General features: G+C 52.7%; 1 protein-coding gene across 1 annotated transcript; it reads right to left on the reverse strand.

Annotated features, from left to right (window-relative positions):
- Positions 1–4,620: 4,620 nt before the first annotated feature.
- PRPF19 (pre-mRNA processing factor 19) lies at positions 4,621–14,779 on the reverse strand. The gene is made up of 16 exons (XM_025987436.2): positions 14,639–14,779; positions 12,952–13,101; positions 12,690–12,766; positions 11,776–11,917; positions 11,619–11,692; positions 11,435–11,497; positions 10,523–10,564; positions 10,311–10,385; positions 9,893–9,968; positions 9,626–9,735; positions 8,062–8,217; positions 7,764–7,833; positions 7,451–7,536; positions 6,974–7,144; positions 6,745–6,850; positions 4,621–5,134 (listed from the first exon to the last, which is right to left on the reverse strand). The coding sequence occupies exons 1-16, from the start codon at positions 14,655–14,657 to the stop codon at positions 5,037–5,039; spliced, it is 1,515 nt and encodes a 504-aa protein (XP_025843221.1). The 5' UTR covers positions 14,658–14,779; the 3' UTR covers positions 4,621–5,036.
- Positions 14,780–14,842: the final 63 nt, after the last annotated feature.

Consider the following 14,842-nt stretch of genomic DNA (forward strand, 5'->3'; position numbering starts at 1 on the left):
CTGGATGTCCCACTGGGCCCCTCCTTTGTCTGCCCAACAGTGGATGAACCATTACCACGTGTCAATACAGGTAAATCTCAAGAACAATATTAAGCAAATGAAGGGAAAGCCAGCTGCATGATTTCATGTATATAAAGTTCCAAAGTAACCCCCCCCCCACACACACACAATATAGTGGTGAAACTACAAAAAGAAAGGAATGATCCACTCCAATCCCAGGGTAGGAGTTTCCTCTGCGTTTGTGAAAGAACACAGAGGGCCCATAATACTGTCCTTCTGGGTGTTGGATGCAAGGGTGTTTAGTATTCTTTAAATTGAAAAGGTATGCTTGAGACACTTTTGAACCATTATCTCACAATAAGAAACTTTAAAAATGTTAAAGACCTGTTCCCATTGATGAAACATGCTGCTAGTTGAGATCTGCAACCTTCTAATCTAAAAACAAGCTGCTGGGCACTTCTCCAAATGACTTGCCCTCCCCACCACCCATCCTCCACATTGTTCTCCCCTCACGGTCTTCAAGCAGCCAGGCAGTGGGGCTGCGGCAGCCCCTTCTTCACCAGCCACTCTGCACCTCTGCTCTTGGCCCACCTCTCCACAATGTGCCTGTCACCTCTCCCCAGACCTACCTGACATGCAGCTGCACACCCCTTCCTGCACATCTGCACCCCTCTCAGAACTAATCCTGTGGTCGTAGCCATCTGCACACCACCACCTCCCTGACTGGCCTATGTTCTGGTCACTCTGCGTCAGTAGAGCCTTCATTCCGGTAACACAAGTGTTGAGCATCAGCGGCTGTGACCCATAGAGCGTCACTGGATGCCAGTGCAGACAAAAGCTGGGGAGACAGCAGCCAACACTGTGTGCTCTCCACATATGTCGGCTTGCTTAACACTCAGCAGCCCTGTGAAGCAGGCACCCATTGGTTAGGTTTTCAGATGCAGAAATTGAGACACTATGTGGTCGTAGAGAACTGCTGAGCTGGGATCCAAACTTGGTGTCTGACTCCAGAGTGCACTTAACCACAACTCTACACTAGGAAACTGTGCAGAGGGTTGTTAGATCCCACTGTCTTCCCAGAGGACAGGGTAGTCAGTTTGGTCTCTGAAGCTGCATGGCTTAAAATCCCAGCTCCATTACTTCCTGGGTGGCCTGAAGCCAAGGCACTCGGAGCTTCTTTCCCATCTGTAGAATGGGGTAACAGCCCCTGCTGGCACAGCTGTCCTGATACTGAGCAGTCCTGGAGCTGGGTTGCCGAGACTGCTGTAACCGCAGTGCCCCCAGGTGGCCGCCCTGCTCAGTGCCCTGAGGCCATGCAGCCTTCAACAGTGGAGGGACAAGGAATTTGGACCCCAGACCCCAGACACAAGCCCAGGCATGAACGGTCTCAGGGCTCAAGTTCATGTAGGATGCAGTAAGTATTGATTACACCCCCAAACAATTTCCCTTCAGATCCCTAGACCTACTCCTAGACCCTAAATAGAAAACTCATGAGCCTGATGATACGGTTCCAGAAAAGGCAAGCCCTCTGAGAATCCACCAAACCCCAATCCACCCACTGAAGACAGGCCTTACTGCCAAAGTTTCACCCACACGGCGACTGAGCCCAGGCTGGAGAGGTGGCAGCTCTCCATTCCATTATGGCCAAAATAACCAAGACTGTCAACCCCTGCTTTTGTGTCCCGAGATAGAGCCCAGGTTGAATCTGTCTGCCCCTTAGCAGCAACCTGACATAAGGTCAAAAGGGGGGAAAAGACAGCACTGAGTACAGGACCCCGCCCTTGAAATGCAAATCTAGCTGAAAGAGACAAATGCATAAATACCTCCAAAATCATAGTTCTGCTAGAGCTGGGAACCGTGGCCAAGGGAGGTCACTCACCTGCCAGGGCAGTGATGGGCAGCAGTGGCTTCCTGGAGTGAGCCCATCTTTAGGGAGGGAGAATCCGGGGAGAGCAAACAGTGTAGCAGGACAGAAATAGCTGTCATGGTAAAAGCAGCAGCAGTGTAGTAGTACAAGTACTGGTAAAAACAGTGACAGTGCTAACAGTGGTGCTAACAGGAGTAGAAGCCATACAGCTGACTCTCGAACACCCCCAAGCAGATGAAAATATATGTATGACTTTTGACTTCCCCAAAATGTAACTAGTAATAGTCCAATAGCCAGAAGCCTTACCGATAACGTCTACAGGTGATAAAGATATATGTGTGCATGTGCTATATACTGTCGTCTGACAATAACGTAATCTCAAAAGAAAATGTTATTCAGAAAATCTTAGGAGAAAATACACTCAGTACTGATTTATTGAAAAACAAAAAACCAAAAACCTATGCGTAAGTAGACCTGCACAGTTCCAGCCTGAGTTGTTCAAGGGTCAGTTGCAGTAGTAGTGAAAGGGTGAGGAGGAGGAGGAGGAGGAAAAGTGGTAGGGGGGCAGCAGCAGAAGTGGTACCAGCAGAAGTGGTAGCTGTATCAGTGGTGGTAGCAGTAGGAATGTTGAGTAGGAATGTTGAGCAGGAGTGGTAGCAGCACTCCTTAACGGTGGAGCAGCAGTAGGGGGTGGTGTAGCAGGAAGGGTGGCAGCACAAGGAGGGGCAGCAGTAGTGGGGGCAGGAGTAGCAGCTGGTGGCAGCAGCTGGCACAATATACACAGCACATATCACGTGCACCCAGCAGTCTACAAACTTATCTAGGGACTAACTCATCTAAGCCTTACAATGCCCCAAGTACAGTATCCTCAACTTCTGAAGAAACTAGAACAGAGAGAAGTCAAATAATATGGCCAAGGGCCCCAGCCTAAAAAGTGCCATAGCTGGGATTCCACATTCCTGCCTCACTCCTGCCTCACAGCCCAGAATGCAGGGGAGGGGGAGGGCCATGGGCCTTCCCAGGAAGCTGCTCAGCTGGACAGCTAAAAACAAGGTTGTTTCAAGAGTAAAATGAGAGGATGTACATAGAGTGTCCAGCACACAGCTGATATGAGTGGACAGGTGGCAGGACAGAGTCAAAGCACTTTAGGACTTCTAATGCCAACATGAGGCTTCCAAGGCCAAGAGAGCAGGGCCATGCCCCAGTTCCAGGGCAGTGGTTTGAAATAGGGTGGGACAGGATGGTGGTCCCTTTGAGATCTTCTGAGATGTATTCCAAGCCCCTCCCCTGCCAAAAAACTGCACGTCAGCATGGAGAGGACACACGCTTCATACCACTGCCCCTCGCAACCCACAGATCCCCTGAGAACCTCCCTCTTTCTCTTTAGCAGTTTTCCTGGAAATAAAACCAGCCTAACAACACATATTCGCATCCAGCCAGGAACCAGCCGAATGGCTAGGTGCTGGGCTAGCTCAGAGGTCCAGTCTGCCCTTCCCCCACCTTGGGAGGGGCCACTCTACCAGCAAACCATAGCTCCATCCCTTCCTCCTTTTGAAGCGTAACTGCATGACGGCTCTTTTCTTAAAAAGGGACAACCCCACACATTTCAAATCAGTATACTCAAAATTGGCCTTACTTTGGCCAATGTGGGAAAACCTCTAGGTATTCCAAACGCCGCCTCGTCACTCCCCTCCTGGGTGTCCTGCGGTAACTGACCTGAACAAACAAGAGGCTGGCACTCCAAGGTGCCCCTGCAGCGCTGTCTGCAACAGCTACAACTTTGGCGTGTGTTCCAAAGGCCAGTTCCCCTAATAATCACAGATACACAAGCACAAAGGCTATCCTAGTCAGATGTCTGTGGAAACTGGGTTCAAATGTTAAAGGGTTTCTTTTTTGCAGTTTTCAAAGGCTTTACCCGCTAATAAGTATTGTGAGCTTCCAAGGGAGAGGACAGCATGCCCAAGCTTTCTTGACCATGGACCACTGACCCAGCAGAACACATGCAGAGTCTTCTGCGGCACCAGTGTAGGTCACTGAGCTGTGACCCACTGCCCCAGGGCCCCAGCACAATGCATGACAGTTCCCACTCCCCCCAACACACTCCTAGACTGCTCTCCCCCAGGTTCCTGAAGACCTCCCTCAGCCACCCACCCCACCTTGTCCCCACACACCCTGGCCTCCTCCCTACCCCTCTGCACACCCTGATCATCCCCTCCTTTAGAAGCTTCCCCTGCCAGCAACACCCCTCCTGCATTTCAGCTCCAGAGCACTAAGACTTCAGCTTCATTATCACATGAAAGAAGCCACCCCAGCTGCAGCAGCCAAGGAGCCCTACTTTCACTCCAAGAGGCATTTGATACCTGATCTTCTATGTTCATTTACTGTTCTGGCTGTCTCCCCTGGAACCAGCTCTCCTTCCATATTCAAAAGCTAGTTTGAAAAATCTTTTGGGTTGGCTTGGGGCAGGTTTTGTAGTACCCACAGCATTAGAGTCCTTGCTGATATGTTCACACTTCCTCATGGGCAAGAAAAAGCTATTCTTCCCTCACTTCTCCCTCTTGTCTCAGTTGCTCTCAGTCGCTGTAGAAGCCAACCCCACAAGGAAGTGGTGGCACAAGTGAGACCCTTAAGACCCTAGAAACACAAGGTCAAGGCCTGCAGGGACATGAAAGTCTTTCTAGCAAATGTGCTCCCTCCCCCTGACCTTCCCAGCTTGGGGCTCCCTTTAGAGACACACACAGGAAAGTGCTACATTTATTGTTTTCTTTTTTTAATGAAACTAAATCACTGCTTACAAAAACCTGCAAGAGCCCTCACGCCCATCCCCTTCACACTTCCCTTGGCTCAGCCTCTCCCCATCTCCCAGGAACTGAAGCAACTCAATGAACGCCATGAGGGGAGAGGCCCTGGGCTCCAACCAGAGCCTTCACAGGGTGACAGTTCTACCTCCCGTGATCCTTCCTGTCAGGCTGGAGGTGGCATGGATGCGGGTGGTCCCTGCCGCCATGGCTCTCAGGTCACCACCCAGACCAGAGTGAAATGATGTGAATGCCCCACCCCAGAGACCCCCCTCCCCCAATAGTCTCTCCCCTTCCTCCCCGCTCCCCCCACCCTAATTCTACCCCTCTACTGAGATGAGGCCCAGCTCCCAGATCCGCAGGGCCAGGGTCTACAGGCTGTAGAACTTGAGGCTCCTGTCCATGCCCGTTGAAGCGATGAACTTGGCGTGGTGCCCAAAGGCCACCCCTGTGGTCAGGCCACTATGCTCTGAGGAGAGAGACAAGAGGCAGTGGTGAGGCTTCCCCGGGTCAGTGCTCAGTGTTTCCTAGTCACCCCGATACCCCCGAGGGCAGGGTGCTAGTCTGGCCTACACACCACCTGTGCCCTGGGCCTTACTCAGTTCCCGGCACACAGTAGGCACTCGAGTTCTTGTTGTGGGCTGAGTGAACAGAGGAATGTCAGCGCCCCTCACCTGAGCTTTGCCCCTCATCTGAGCTTTTGGGGCTGCTGCAATTCTGCTCAGTTCAAGTGCTACTAGAACCCACTGGGAGCTGGCAGAGAGAGCGACAGACCAAGCAAACATAGTCTCATTCTTCCAGTTCTCACCTTATTTTTAAAAACTTAGCTGAGTTTTCTGTTCAGTCTAAAACCTCAGTGTTATTATATGTATTTATTTCTACCTCCTTTTTTATAAGTGAGACAGTCTGTCAATAAGTTCTAGCTCAGGGGTTCCGACCTAGGGCACAGGGTAGGGCAGGGCTGGGCTGAGGGCACAAGAGGCTGGGTGACACACCTTCCTGGATTCCGGTAGTCACAAGCAGCAAAGCAAATTCCTTCTAGGTTTAGGATAACACCTGGGGCCCCGACTACAGAACCCAGGCTGTGCTTCCAGCCCACTACCCCGCCTCTCTCAACTCCAAAACACCGGAGCCCAGTGAAGGTCACGGTTAGGCCTGGACACCCCTGCAGCATACAAACTGAGCAGGGCTCAGCAGAATGTGGGGGCAGGAGAAGCATCCTGGGCCCCGCCCACAACCTGCTAATGAGGATGAGAATTTCATCAACAGAGATAGCCAACAGCTGCCATCTGCTTAGCTCTCCAGCGTGCAACAGGCACACTGTCCCTGTGTGTGCCACGTCTATGTCACCAACTGGCACAATCTACAAAGCAGTATCAATGTGACCATTTAAAGAAAAGGAAGAAGCTACAGCTCTCAGAGGGAAACTCAGGTACCCAGGACCACACAGCTATTAGGTTAGCAGTCCTATCACCCACTGTGCCACCCCTTCTACTTTTCTTCTCCAGCATTCACAACAATTAAATGATTATTTGTAAACCGGTCTCACATCTGCTCCTCTAGGCTGACTGGAAATTCCATTAGTGCAAGGCCTAGATCTCAGTCATGGCTCCAATCCCACAGGAAAGATGCAAAGCTGAATAAGGGCAAATCCCTAATATGTGCCAGGCGCTGTCTGATTTACGTATGTGTTTGTACACACGCATATACGCAGCTACTTCCTCAGGTTACATGTATACACACTAAACAGAGGACTTTGTGTATACATAAACTCATCTAAACCTCCTTAGCACCGCATGGAATATGCACTATTAGCATTCCCCAGAGAGACTAGGTAACCTGTCCAATGTCACACAACCTGAAGAGGACCTGAAGTGGTAGAGCTAGCATTTAACGCTCAGCAGTATGATTTTTGAGTTCATTTTCTTAGTCACTCAACTCAGTTGCCTCAGGTAGTGATGAAAAGCTGCCCAAGCAAACTCACGCCTGCCCCTAGAAATTCCCAGCCCAGTGGTATTTGCCCTCTTTGCTCTGCACCAGGGCATCCAGGACCTGGGGATCCCGGAGTCCAGACCCTACCTGTGAAATGAAGAATCTCTGTCCACTGCTTGCAGATGTAGATCTGGACATCCGTGCCCCCAAGGGCCAGGTAGGTGCCGCTCTGGTCAAAGATCAGTGACTTCACCTGTTGGAACCAGGAGAGAGGTCACATGAGAACAGAAACTACGAGACAGTCAGGGATCAACAGAGGCAGCTCAGATGATTCGATGAGTACAAATGAAGAGCAGCAGGGGAGGGAGGGGCATACCTCAAAGTTGTTATCCAGCTGCAGCGTCTTGAAGTTTTTAAGCTTGCGCAGATCCCAGAGCTTGACAGAGGAGTCATCAGCCGCCGTAGCCAAGTAGTAGCCATTCTCTGAGAAGGCAATGCTGGTGATGGGGCCCGAGTGGCCGGGGAAGTTGGCCACATTGGTGCGCTCCTGCAGTTTGAGGATGGATAGCACAACATCATCCACTGGTCATGAGGGGGAGAAGATGGCGTTCACCAAAAACCTACCTCTGAGCCATCCTCCTCCAGCCTTTATGAAAGGTCAACTAGCAGGAACAGCAGAAGCAGATGGCCCAGCCCAAGAGCCCCGGACCACACCTATCACATCTCACACACACAGCGCCACGGTCTCTCTACCCTTGTGACACCCCCAGGGCCGCGTGCCGTCAGCACATAATCACACTGCATAGTCAAGAACTCAGAGCCTGGGCCTTAGGTGGAGGCTCCCATGTCCTACCTTCAAGTCCCAGATCTTGATCTGTGAGTCCATGGTGCCTGTTCCAAAAATGAGTCCATCAGGATGGAACTGCGCACAGGTTAGAGCTGTAGGGGAGGGAGATGGAGTTGTGGTCAGAGCCCACAGGAAAAAGAAGCACAGCGAGAGGTTCCTCGGTCTTCACACTGCACACTGCGCCCACCCCGACACCTGGCATTCGGGAGGGGCTTAAAGTAACTGTATTTTAAAAGCAAACAAGCAACTGACTAAATAAAACATAAAAATAAATAATAAATATCAAATGATAGAACCCAGCCCCTCTGCAGCAACTTACAACAGCCAGAGGTCTCATCTGTCACCTTCGTGAGCACACGCCCTGTCTGGATGTCAGAGAAGGCCCAGTACTGAAAAACACAGAGACAACAGAGCCAATAAGAAAGCGGGTGCCCTTTAGGAAGGCAGGGGCCCTCATTAGGCAAACCCTGGCAAAGCCAGCCCCTCCGAGCAGAGGAACATTCTCCTCTGGGGTTCTGGGGAACCAGCTGGTGTTGGTAAGATGTTCCCTCCTCCCAGGATGTTTCTGAGCTTGGAGACCAGCTGGCCTCTACGGGGTGTGGGCTGGGACCACACACCTGGTCATCAGAGGAGCTCAGGAGATAGTCCCCAGTGGCATGGAGGCTGAGGCCTGTCACAGCACTCTCATGGGCCCGAACCACCTGCACACAAGACGCATTCGGGACTGACCAAATCCTGATAGTAGCATCTGGAGAGGCAGAAAACACCAGCTCCTGAAAGGAAAGCAAAGAGGCAGAACATCAAAGGCAGAAGAGATAGACCATAACAATCTTACAAAAAGGAGCCAGGGACAGCCATAACCCCAACAACTGCTTCTCTTTCAGCCCTGTCCTGCCTAAAACCATCCACCCACCTAATGATACCTAAGAGAGACAACAGTAAGTACTATGTAAAATGGTAAATCAAACAGCATTGGCCTAGATGAGGAGGCCTAACTACCTAGTGGTAAGAAGGACAGCTGTTCCAGACAGCAATTTCCCACACCGTTCCCTGAACAAGAGAGAAGAACGTGGCTAGTGCAACTGAGGAACTGATTTTTTTGTTTTAGTTCATTTTACTTTGTTTAAACAGACACATGCAGCTAATGGCTACTGTCAGGGATAGCGTGGGCACTGAACAGCACTGGCCGGGGAAAGGCTGCAAGGGCATACTCCAGCCAGTATCCTCCCATACTTCAGCACTGCTAGGGCAAGCTAATCCTCAGAACAATCTGAGGCAGAGAGAGAGAACTTACATAGTGTTGCCCACCAAGTATTTGGGTTAGGACATTAAAAACTGTTAAGGCGGAACCAACTACCATCTTTCGTCAATAGGATTTCATAAGAGAAATAACCCATTAACACTCAGCAGAAAAGGAGACCTTTCCATTTGAAATACACTTCCTGGCTGACTCAGTCAGGGGAGCACGTGACCCTTGACCTGGGGGTCATGAGTTCGAACCCCACGATGAGCAGAGACTACTTTAAAAGAACACGCAAAAAATAAATAAGTTTAAAATTTAAAATTATTTATCTATTTCTAATTTCTTTACAGAGAAGGAAAAAGGCTGATTGGGAAGCACATACTCAGGCACTATCCTATAGTCTCAGACCCAAACGGTGCCAGACCTGAAGATTCAAATCCTTTAACAGTAATCTCATCTAATGAGCAGCCCTTGCCCCTAAGCCAGCACTTCTCCATCTATTGTAGCCCACACCACTTTCAACAGTCAACAGTCATCATCAAGTCCCCCCACCAACCCCAGAGGACTATGGGAATGTGGACAAACCCGTCCTTTCTGGGTATGCTAAGATTTTGCTGAGCTTTGTTTTCCAGTTTGTACCACAGACACTGTAGGGTTTGTCCTTTTCCTAACACAAAACATGTCTATGAATTTGCTTATTCAAGCTCTCTGCCCCTTGATGTGAAGGCCACTGCTTTAGGAGGACCACACAGAGTATAGGGCATCCCCGACTGCAAACAAAGGCCCAGTGCCCACTATGGAGGCTCAGCACTCTTTCTTGAGTCCAATTCACTTCACCAAGGACACAGTGGGGCACCAGATGACTGGGTCCTTGACACTAAACTGCTGACACAAGGCTCAGGAATGAGGAACGCAGGGTGACTGGCAGAACCCTTTACCTGGGAAGGGTGAAACACCACACTGGTGACTTTCTTGGTATGGCCTTTAAGGGTGGCCAGGATTTGCTCGGAACTCTTGTCGAAGACAACAACATTTTTATCGGCCCCACCTAGAAAGGACCCAAATGATACCCCAAAATGAGTCATGCCCACCTGGGTCCCTCTGCTGGAGAAGGTACTTTGTCCCCAGGACATGCAGATGACAGGAGCATGCACCTTCCCTGCTGCCCTCCCCGCCTTGGCCTGCTTGGCCCGGCCGGCTCTCACCAGTAAGGATCTTGTTGGTGTCAGCAGGGCAGAGGTCCAGGGCGAGGATCCCAGGAATGCTGGCACTGTGCAAGCCCTGAGCAGAGGGCGCAATGTCAAATCCAGACATAGCTGAATCCAGGGGGGCCATAAAGCCACACACCCTCCCCATGCCATCCCCAGCCCCAGGGAACAAGAGTGACAGCTGTTCTTCATCCACAGCACCTGGCCTTCTGCCTGGGTGCAGTGCCGTCCTCACTGCATTGCTGAGAAAGCCAGTACCAAGCAAGAAGAACAGCCTTAAGAACTCTGCAGCTGGGGCCAGAAGCAGGGTTGGGGCCCAGGAGCTGCTCCCCACACCGGCTGCCAGGCCCAGACACCATCCCCAACACTCCAGGACACATCCTACTGCCCAATCAGCGGGGATCTGGCCACTTACCACGTGGGATGCCACCTGCCGGTATTTGCTTAGCTCCTCTGGCTTCACCAGCTCTTCGGGTACCGTCTTCCCTCTCTGAGAAAAAACAAATGCACCACACCCCCAACCAGAGTGGCAGTGAGTGCAGGATTCAATGACACCCCCTCTTGCCCCAAAGGTGGCAGCCACCTACCCCACCCGCTGCTAGTGCCCCTGGCTCCAGGAGAGCTCACCTTCTTACGCTCCGTGGTGAGCACAGTGGCCTTGTCTTGAAGCTGGGCAAGAGAGAGGAGTGGACACAACATGAGGCAAGTTCTTTTGCCAGGACAGCAGCATGCTGGATGCTGGTCACATCCCCAAGAGTCACCTGCACTTGTGATCTGCCAGGCTCTGTGCTAAGGGCTAGTGCATTTCCTCTTCTTACTCTCACCCCAACCTGATGACAGGGTGCTGCTGGCCCTACTTCACAGAGGAGGACACTGGACCTCAGGGGAGTGAAGTCACTGGCCCAAGGCCTCAGACGTGACAAACAGCACAGTGAGCACTTCAAGTAGCACTGTGGTGCTACCAGACCAAGTCTATACCACCAAGAGAGAGGAGATGCAGTCAGAGTATGGACCAGACACAAGTTCTGTGAGCACAACACAGCACTGGCCCTGATATCTGGCCTGCTCTGCCTTCTGTGACCTGTACCTTTGAATCTTAGTGTCAGTTCTTTATCTGTAAACTAAAAATGGTAATTCACCTTCTGTCTCCATCAGAGAAAAAAAAAAGTGAAAATGTAACCAGTGTTTTATGATATGCAAAGAACCCCAATACCCCGGTAACAGTAAGCGCTACAAGTTGCACTTATCGGTAATTACAATCTTTTAAATTCCCATAGATCTACAAAGCAGACACTGTTTTTCTCAATGTAAAAAAAAAAAGGAAAATGAGATAGACTTGGTTAAGTCAGCCCAAAGTCATAAAGCTTCTAAGCAGTGATATAGAAGCATGAACTTGGGCAGTGTGGCCTGAGTCTGTGCGCTGCACTGCTCTGCTGGGAGTCCCACATGGGTGGGATTTCTATTCATGCTGGATTCAAGGCAGATGGTAAGACATGAGGGCCCACCAGCATTCCCACCAAGTGACTTCCCACAACTTACCTTCTGGATAATCTCGGGGGTCATTCCCACCAGCTCACCCAAATCCATCGGCTCACCTGCACCCTGAAGACAAGAAGGTTAAAGGTGAGGGAGGCACAGAACACCCAGGACACTTGCAGGAGAGCCACATGAGACATTGCACACAGGGGCTGCAAGACAGGCAGGAAGGGGGAGGTGCACTCACTGCAACACTTGGCTGTGAGCTCGGCACAGCCTGGGGCACGATGAGTCCAGCCTGTGGTTTCAGGGTGGCCAGAGCTGAGAGAAAAGAATACATTAAAAATGGGGTATTACAAAGCAGGACCAGCCCAGAGTGGGGGATGTTGGGGCATAGGTGGCACCTTCTCGGGCGGCTGTAACTTCCTTAGTGAGCCGGGCAATAACACGGCAGGCAGCATCATGCTGGTACAGAGCGTGGGACAGCTCTTGACGGGTTGTCTGGAGCTGCTGGCGCAGAGTGAAGCTGTGCAGCATGACTGCATCCTGAAGAAGGGAAACGCCACTGTGAGGGGGTGAGGAGGAGCAGGGAACACCCAGCAGAAGAGTCAGCCCTTGATCAAGAGATGAAGAGGACACTGCCCTGTATTCCCACAGCCCAGACCAGTACCGGTAACCCAAACAACACGTGAGGGACCATGAATGTGCGTGTGGCCACTCTGGAGCTGCTATCTCATACCAAATACCGGGCACAGACAGGAGTGGGAGCCAGCTCTTTCCCACCCTCATCGCCTCTGATTTACAGGCAAATCTCGACGTCATCCCGTCACCTCCCCACAAGGGAATAATAACACTAAGGCTGCCATTAATCAACTGCCCTCACTGTGTCGGGTACCGTGTGAGACGATCACTCAAGATGTAGTCACTCATTCATCTTCCAGAGCACCACTACATACCAGGTGCTACCCTTGGTGCTGGGGATATACCAATTAATAAATCAAATCCCTGATATCGCAAGGCTTATACTCTACCTTTATTCTAATTCTGCCCACACCCTGAGAGACTGGCACAAATCCTTGTCCTAGAGTCAGGAAAACCAGGACTCACATATGAGCAATATGCCCAAGGGTATGTGGCAAGGGAGCAAGGGAGCTAAGCGTGGAACCCAGATCTGTGGGACTTCAACAACCAGGCTCCTCCTCCACTATCATCCTGCCCCTCAAAAAAAAATAATACTCCATCTTCCCCACCCCAAGTCCTAGTGCAGTGATCCCTTCTCTTCAAGCAGACAAACATCAGTTCTGTTCCAGGGACTCACCCACTCATCCTGCAAGGCTTTCAGAATGGCTGGGATGCTGGTTGCAGAGGGAGGCTTGGGCCGGATTGGGTGAGCAACTGTCAAGAGAGGGAGAGCGGGTAGGAAAAACTCTAACCCGGGGACCCCTTGTCTCCCCCATCTCTCTCCCCTTTAGCCTACATTAACAGAACACCACCTCCTCCTCCAGTGCACTGGTACCACCTCCCAGCCTCTCAAGCTCTGAGCAAAAACAGCCCTGGATGGAGGCGAGCCACCAAGGCACCTTTGATATCGATGAGCTGCTCCTCAGACAGAGGCTGGTTGTTGATGGGGTCTGTGCCATTCTCTGCAATATACTTCTCAATGAGCCGCCGCTCATACACATGATTAGAGACAGGGGACACACATGGGTGTTCTGGCACTTCATTGGAGACTGTGGAGAAAAGGCAGGCGGTGAGCGTGGGGTGGTGAAAGGGACCCTGGGGCAAGGCAATACCTCACAGGCTACTGGCCCCAACAAAACCACGTCCCCACTTTCAACTAACAGAAAGCAGGACGTGACACTACTTTTGTAGTATCCCCAGCATCCTTTCAGCTACATGACTAGCTTCTCCATCATTCTCCTGGCAGGTGGTCAACCAACAATTACCACACAACTGCTACATGCCACACATGTACAGAGTGGTCAATCATCAATCCCCACCCACCTCCGTTTGGAAGGAGATGCCCAGGCACCCGTCCTACTCTAAGACACAGAGATACACATGGTACTCAAATCTCAGTCTAGAGCCAAGATGGACTATCAGACAGAAAATCACAAAGCACTCTGACAAGTGCTACATTAAGAAGAAACACTTGTATGGCGCTTATCAGGTGCCAAGCATGACTGTAAACATTTTCTAGAGATTGACTCATCCTCACAGCAGCCCCCAACACACCTGCCTCAGCAGACTACACACCTCAGGATAGGGACTGCAGCTGGTCTGACGTCCAGTACAATGCAGGTGCCCAGCAGGCACCCAGTAAACATCAAACGGAAACATCAAATAAAAGGAAGAAGGGAGCTGGGAACGCGGGGATGAACGTGGCATATTTCGCCAGCTGTGATTCTTCACCGTGAAGGATTCCTTTCTCTGGCCCTCATCTCCCTTCCTTCCCTTCCCCCTCCTTTTGGGTCCCAGAGAGGTTCTGAGGAGCGCGCGGGGCTGGCGAGCTGGAAGCAGATCCGAAAGGGTGTTCCGGTGCCCGACGGCACGCACCGAGTCCCGAAGAACCTCCGCGCCGCGTTGCAATGCCAAGAGGGAAGCCGGTACCAGGCAGGAAGCACGGGGCCAGGTCGGACAAAGCGGCGCCAGCACCCAGCTCCGCCGCGCTCGCAGCCTCCCGCCCTGGTCTGTAGGGCCCTGCTCTTCGTTTCTGCTCTGGAGCAGTCGTGCAGGGACGGGATGGGGTCGGGCCGGCGCGGCCTCCGAGGGCTTCGGGGGGAGCGCGCTTGGTAGCCGCGCGGGGAGGCCCAGGGACCTGGATTCCAGCCCCGGCTCTGCCCTAACGCGCTGCGCCCTTCGCAGACGGCAGAACCTCGGCCGTCACCCGGCGCAATGCCTCGCTTGGCAGACGTGGAAACTGAGGCCCAGGGCCCGCATCGGACCACAAAGCCAACGGGGGGGGGGGGGGGGGGCCTAGCCGCTTCCCGGCACCAGCTCCCTCCCTCCAGGCCCGGCTCAAGGCGCAAACGAGGTCCTCGGCCCCGGGGACGTCTGCGACGACAGACTTGAGGCGTCATGTAAACCGTGAAGCGCGGCGCGACGCATCCCCCGCCGCGGAGGAGGCCCCGCGCTGACAGGCCGCCGCCCTGCCCCCAGGGAGCCCCGTGCGCGCTCCGCCCGACCCCGGCGCCGCAGCCGCCCGAAGCTCCTCCCGCTCCGCCTCAGGCCCCCGGCGACCCGCGATCGGCCGCAGCCCACACTCACTCGAGCAGATCAGGGACATGGCGCCGTCGCAGCGCTCCGAGGCGCCTCACGCCTCACGCCGGCCTCGGGGGTTCGCTTCTGCGCCGCCGCGGGCCGCTTCCGGTTCCCCGCTGCTCCCGGGACGCTCCGCGGCGAGCGGGGAGCGACCCCGCCGAGCGACGCCCGCGCAGCGCCTCACGTGGGAACGCGGTCGGTGGCGCGCCT

This window comes from Vulpes vulpes, chromosome 5 (genome assembly GCF_048418805.1).
Source record: "Vulpes vulpes isolate BD-2025 chromosome 5, VulVul3, whole genome shotgun sequence".
NCBI lineage: Eukaryota > Metazoa > Chordata > Mammalia > Carnivora > Canidae > Vulpes > Vulpes vulpes.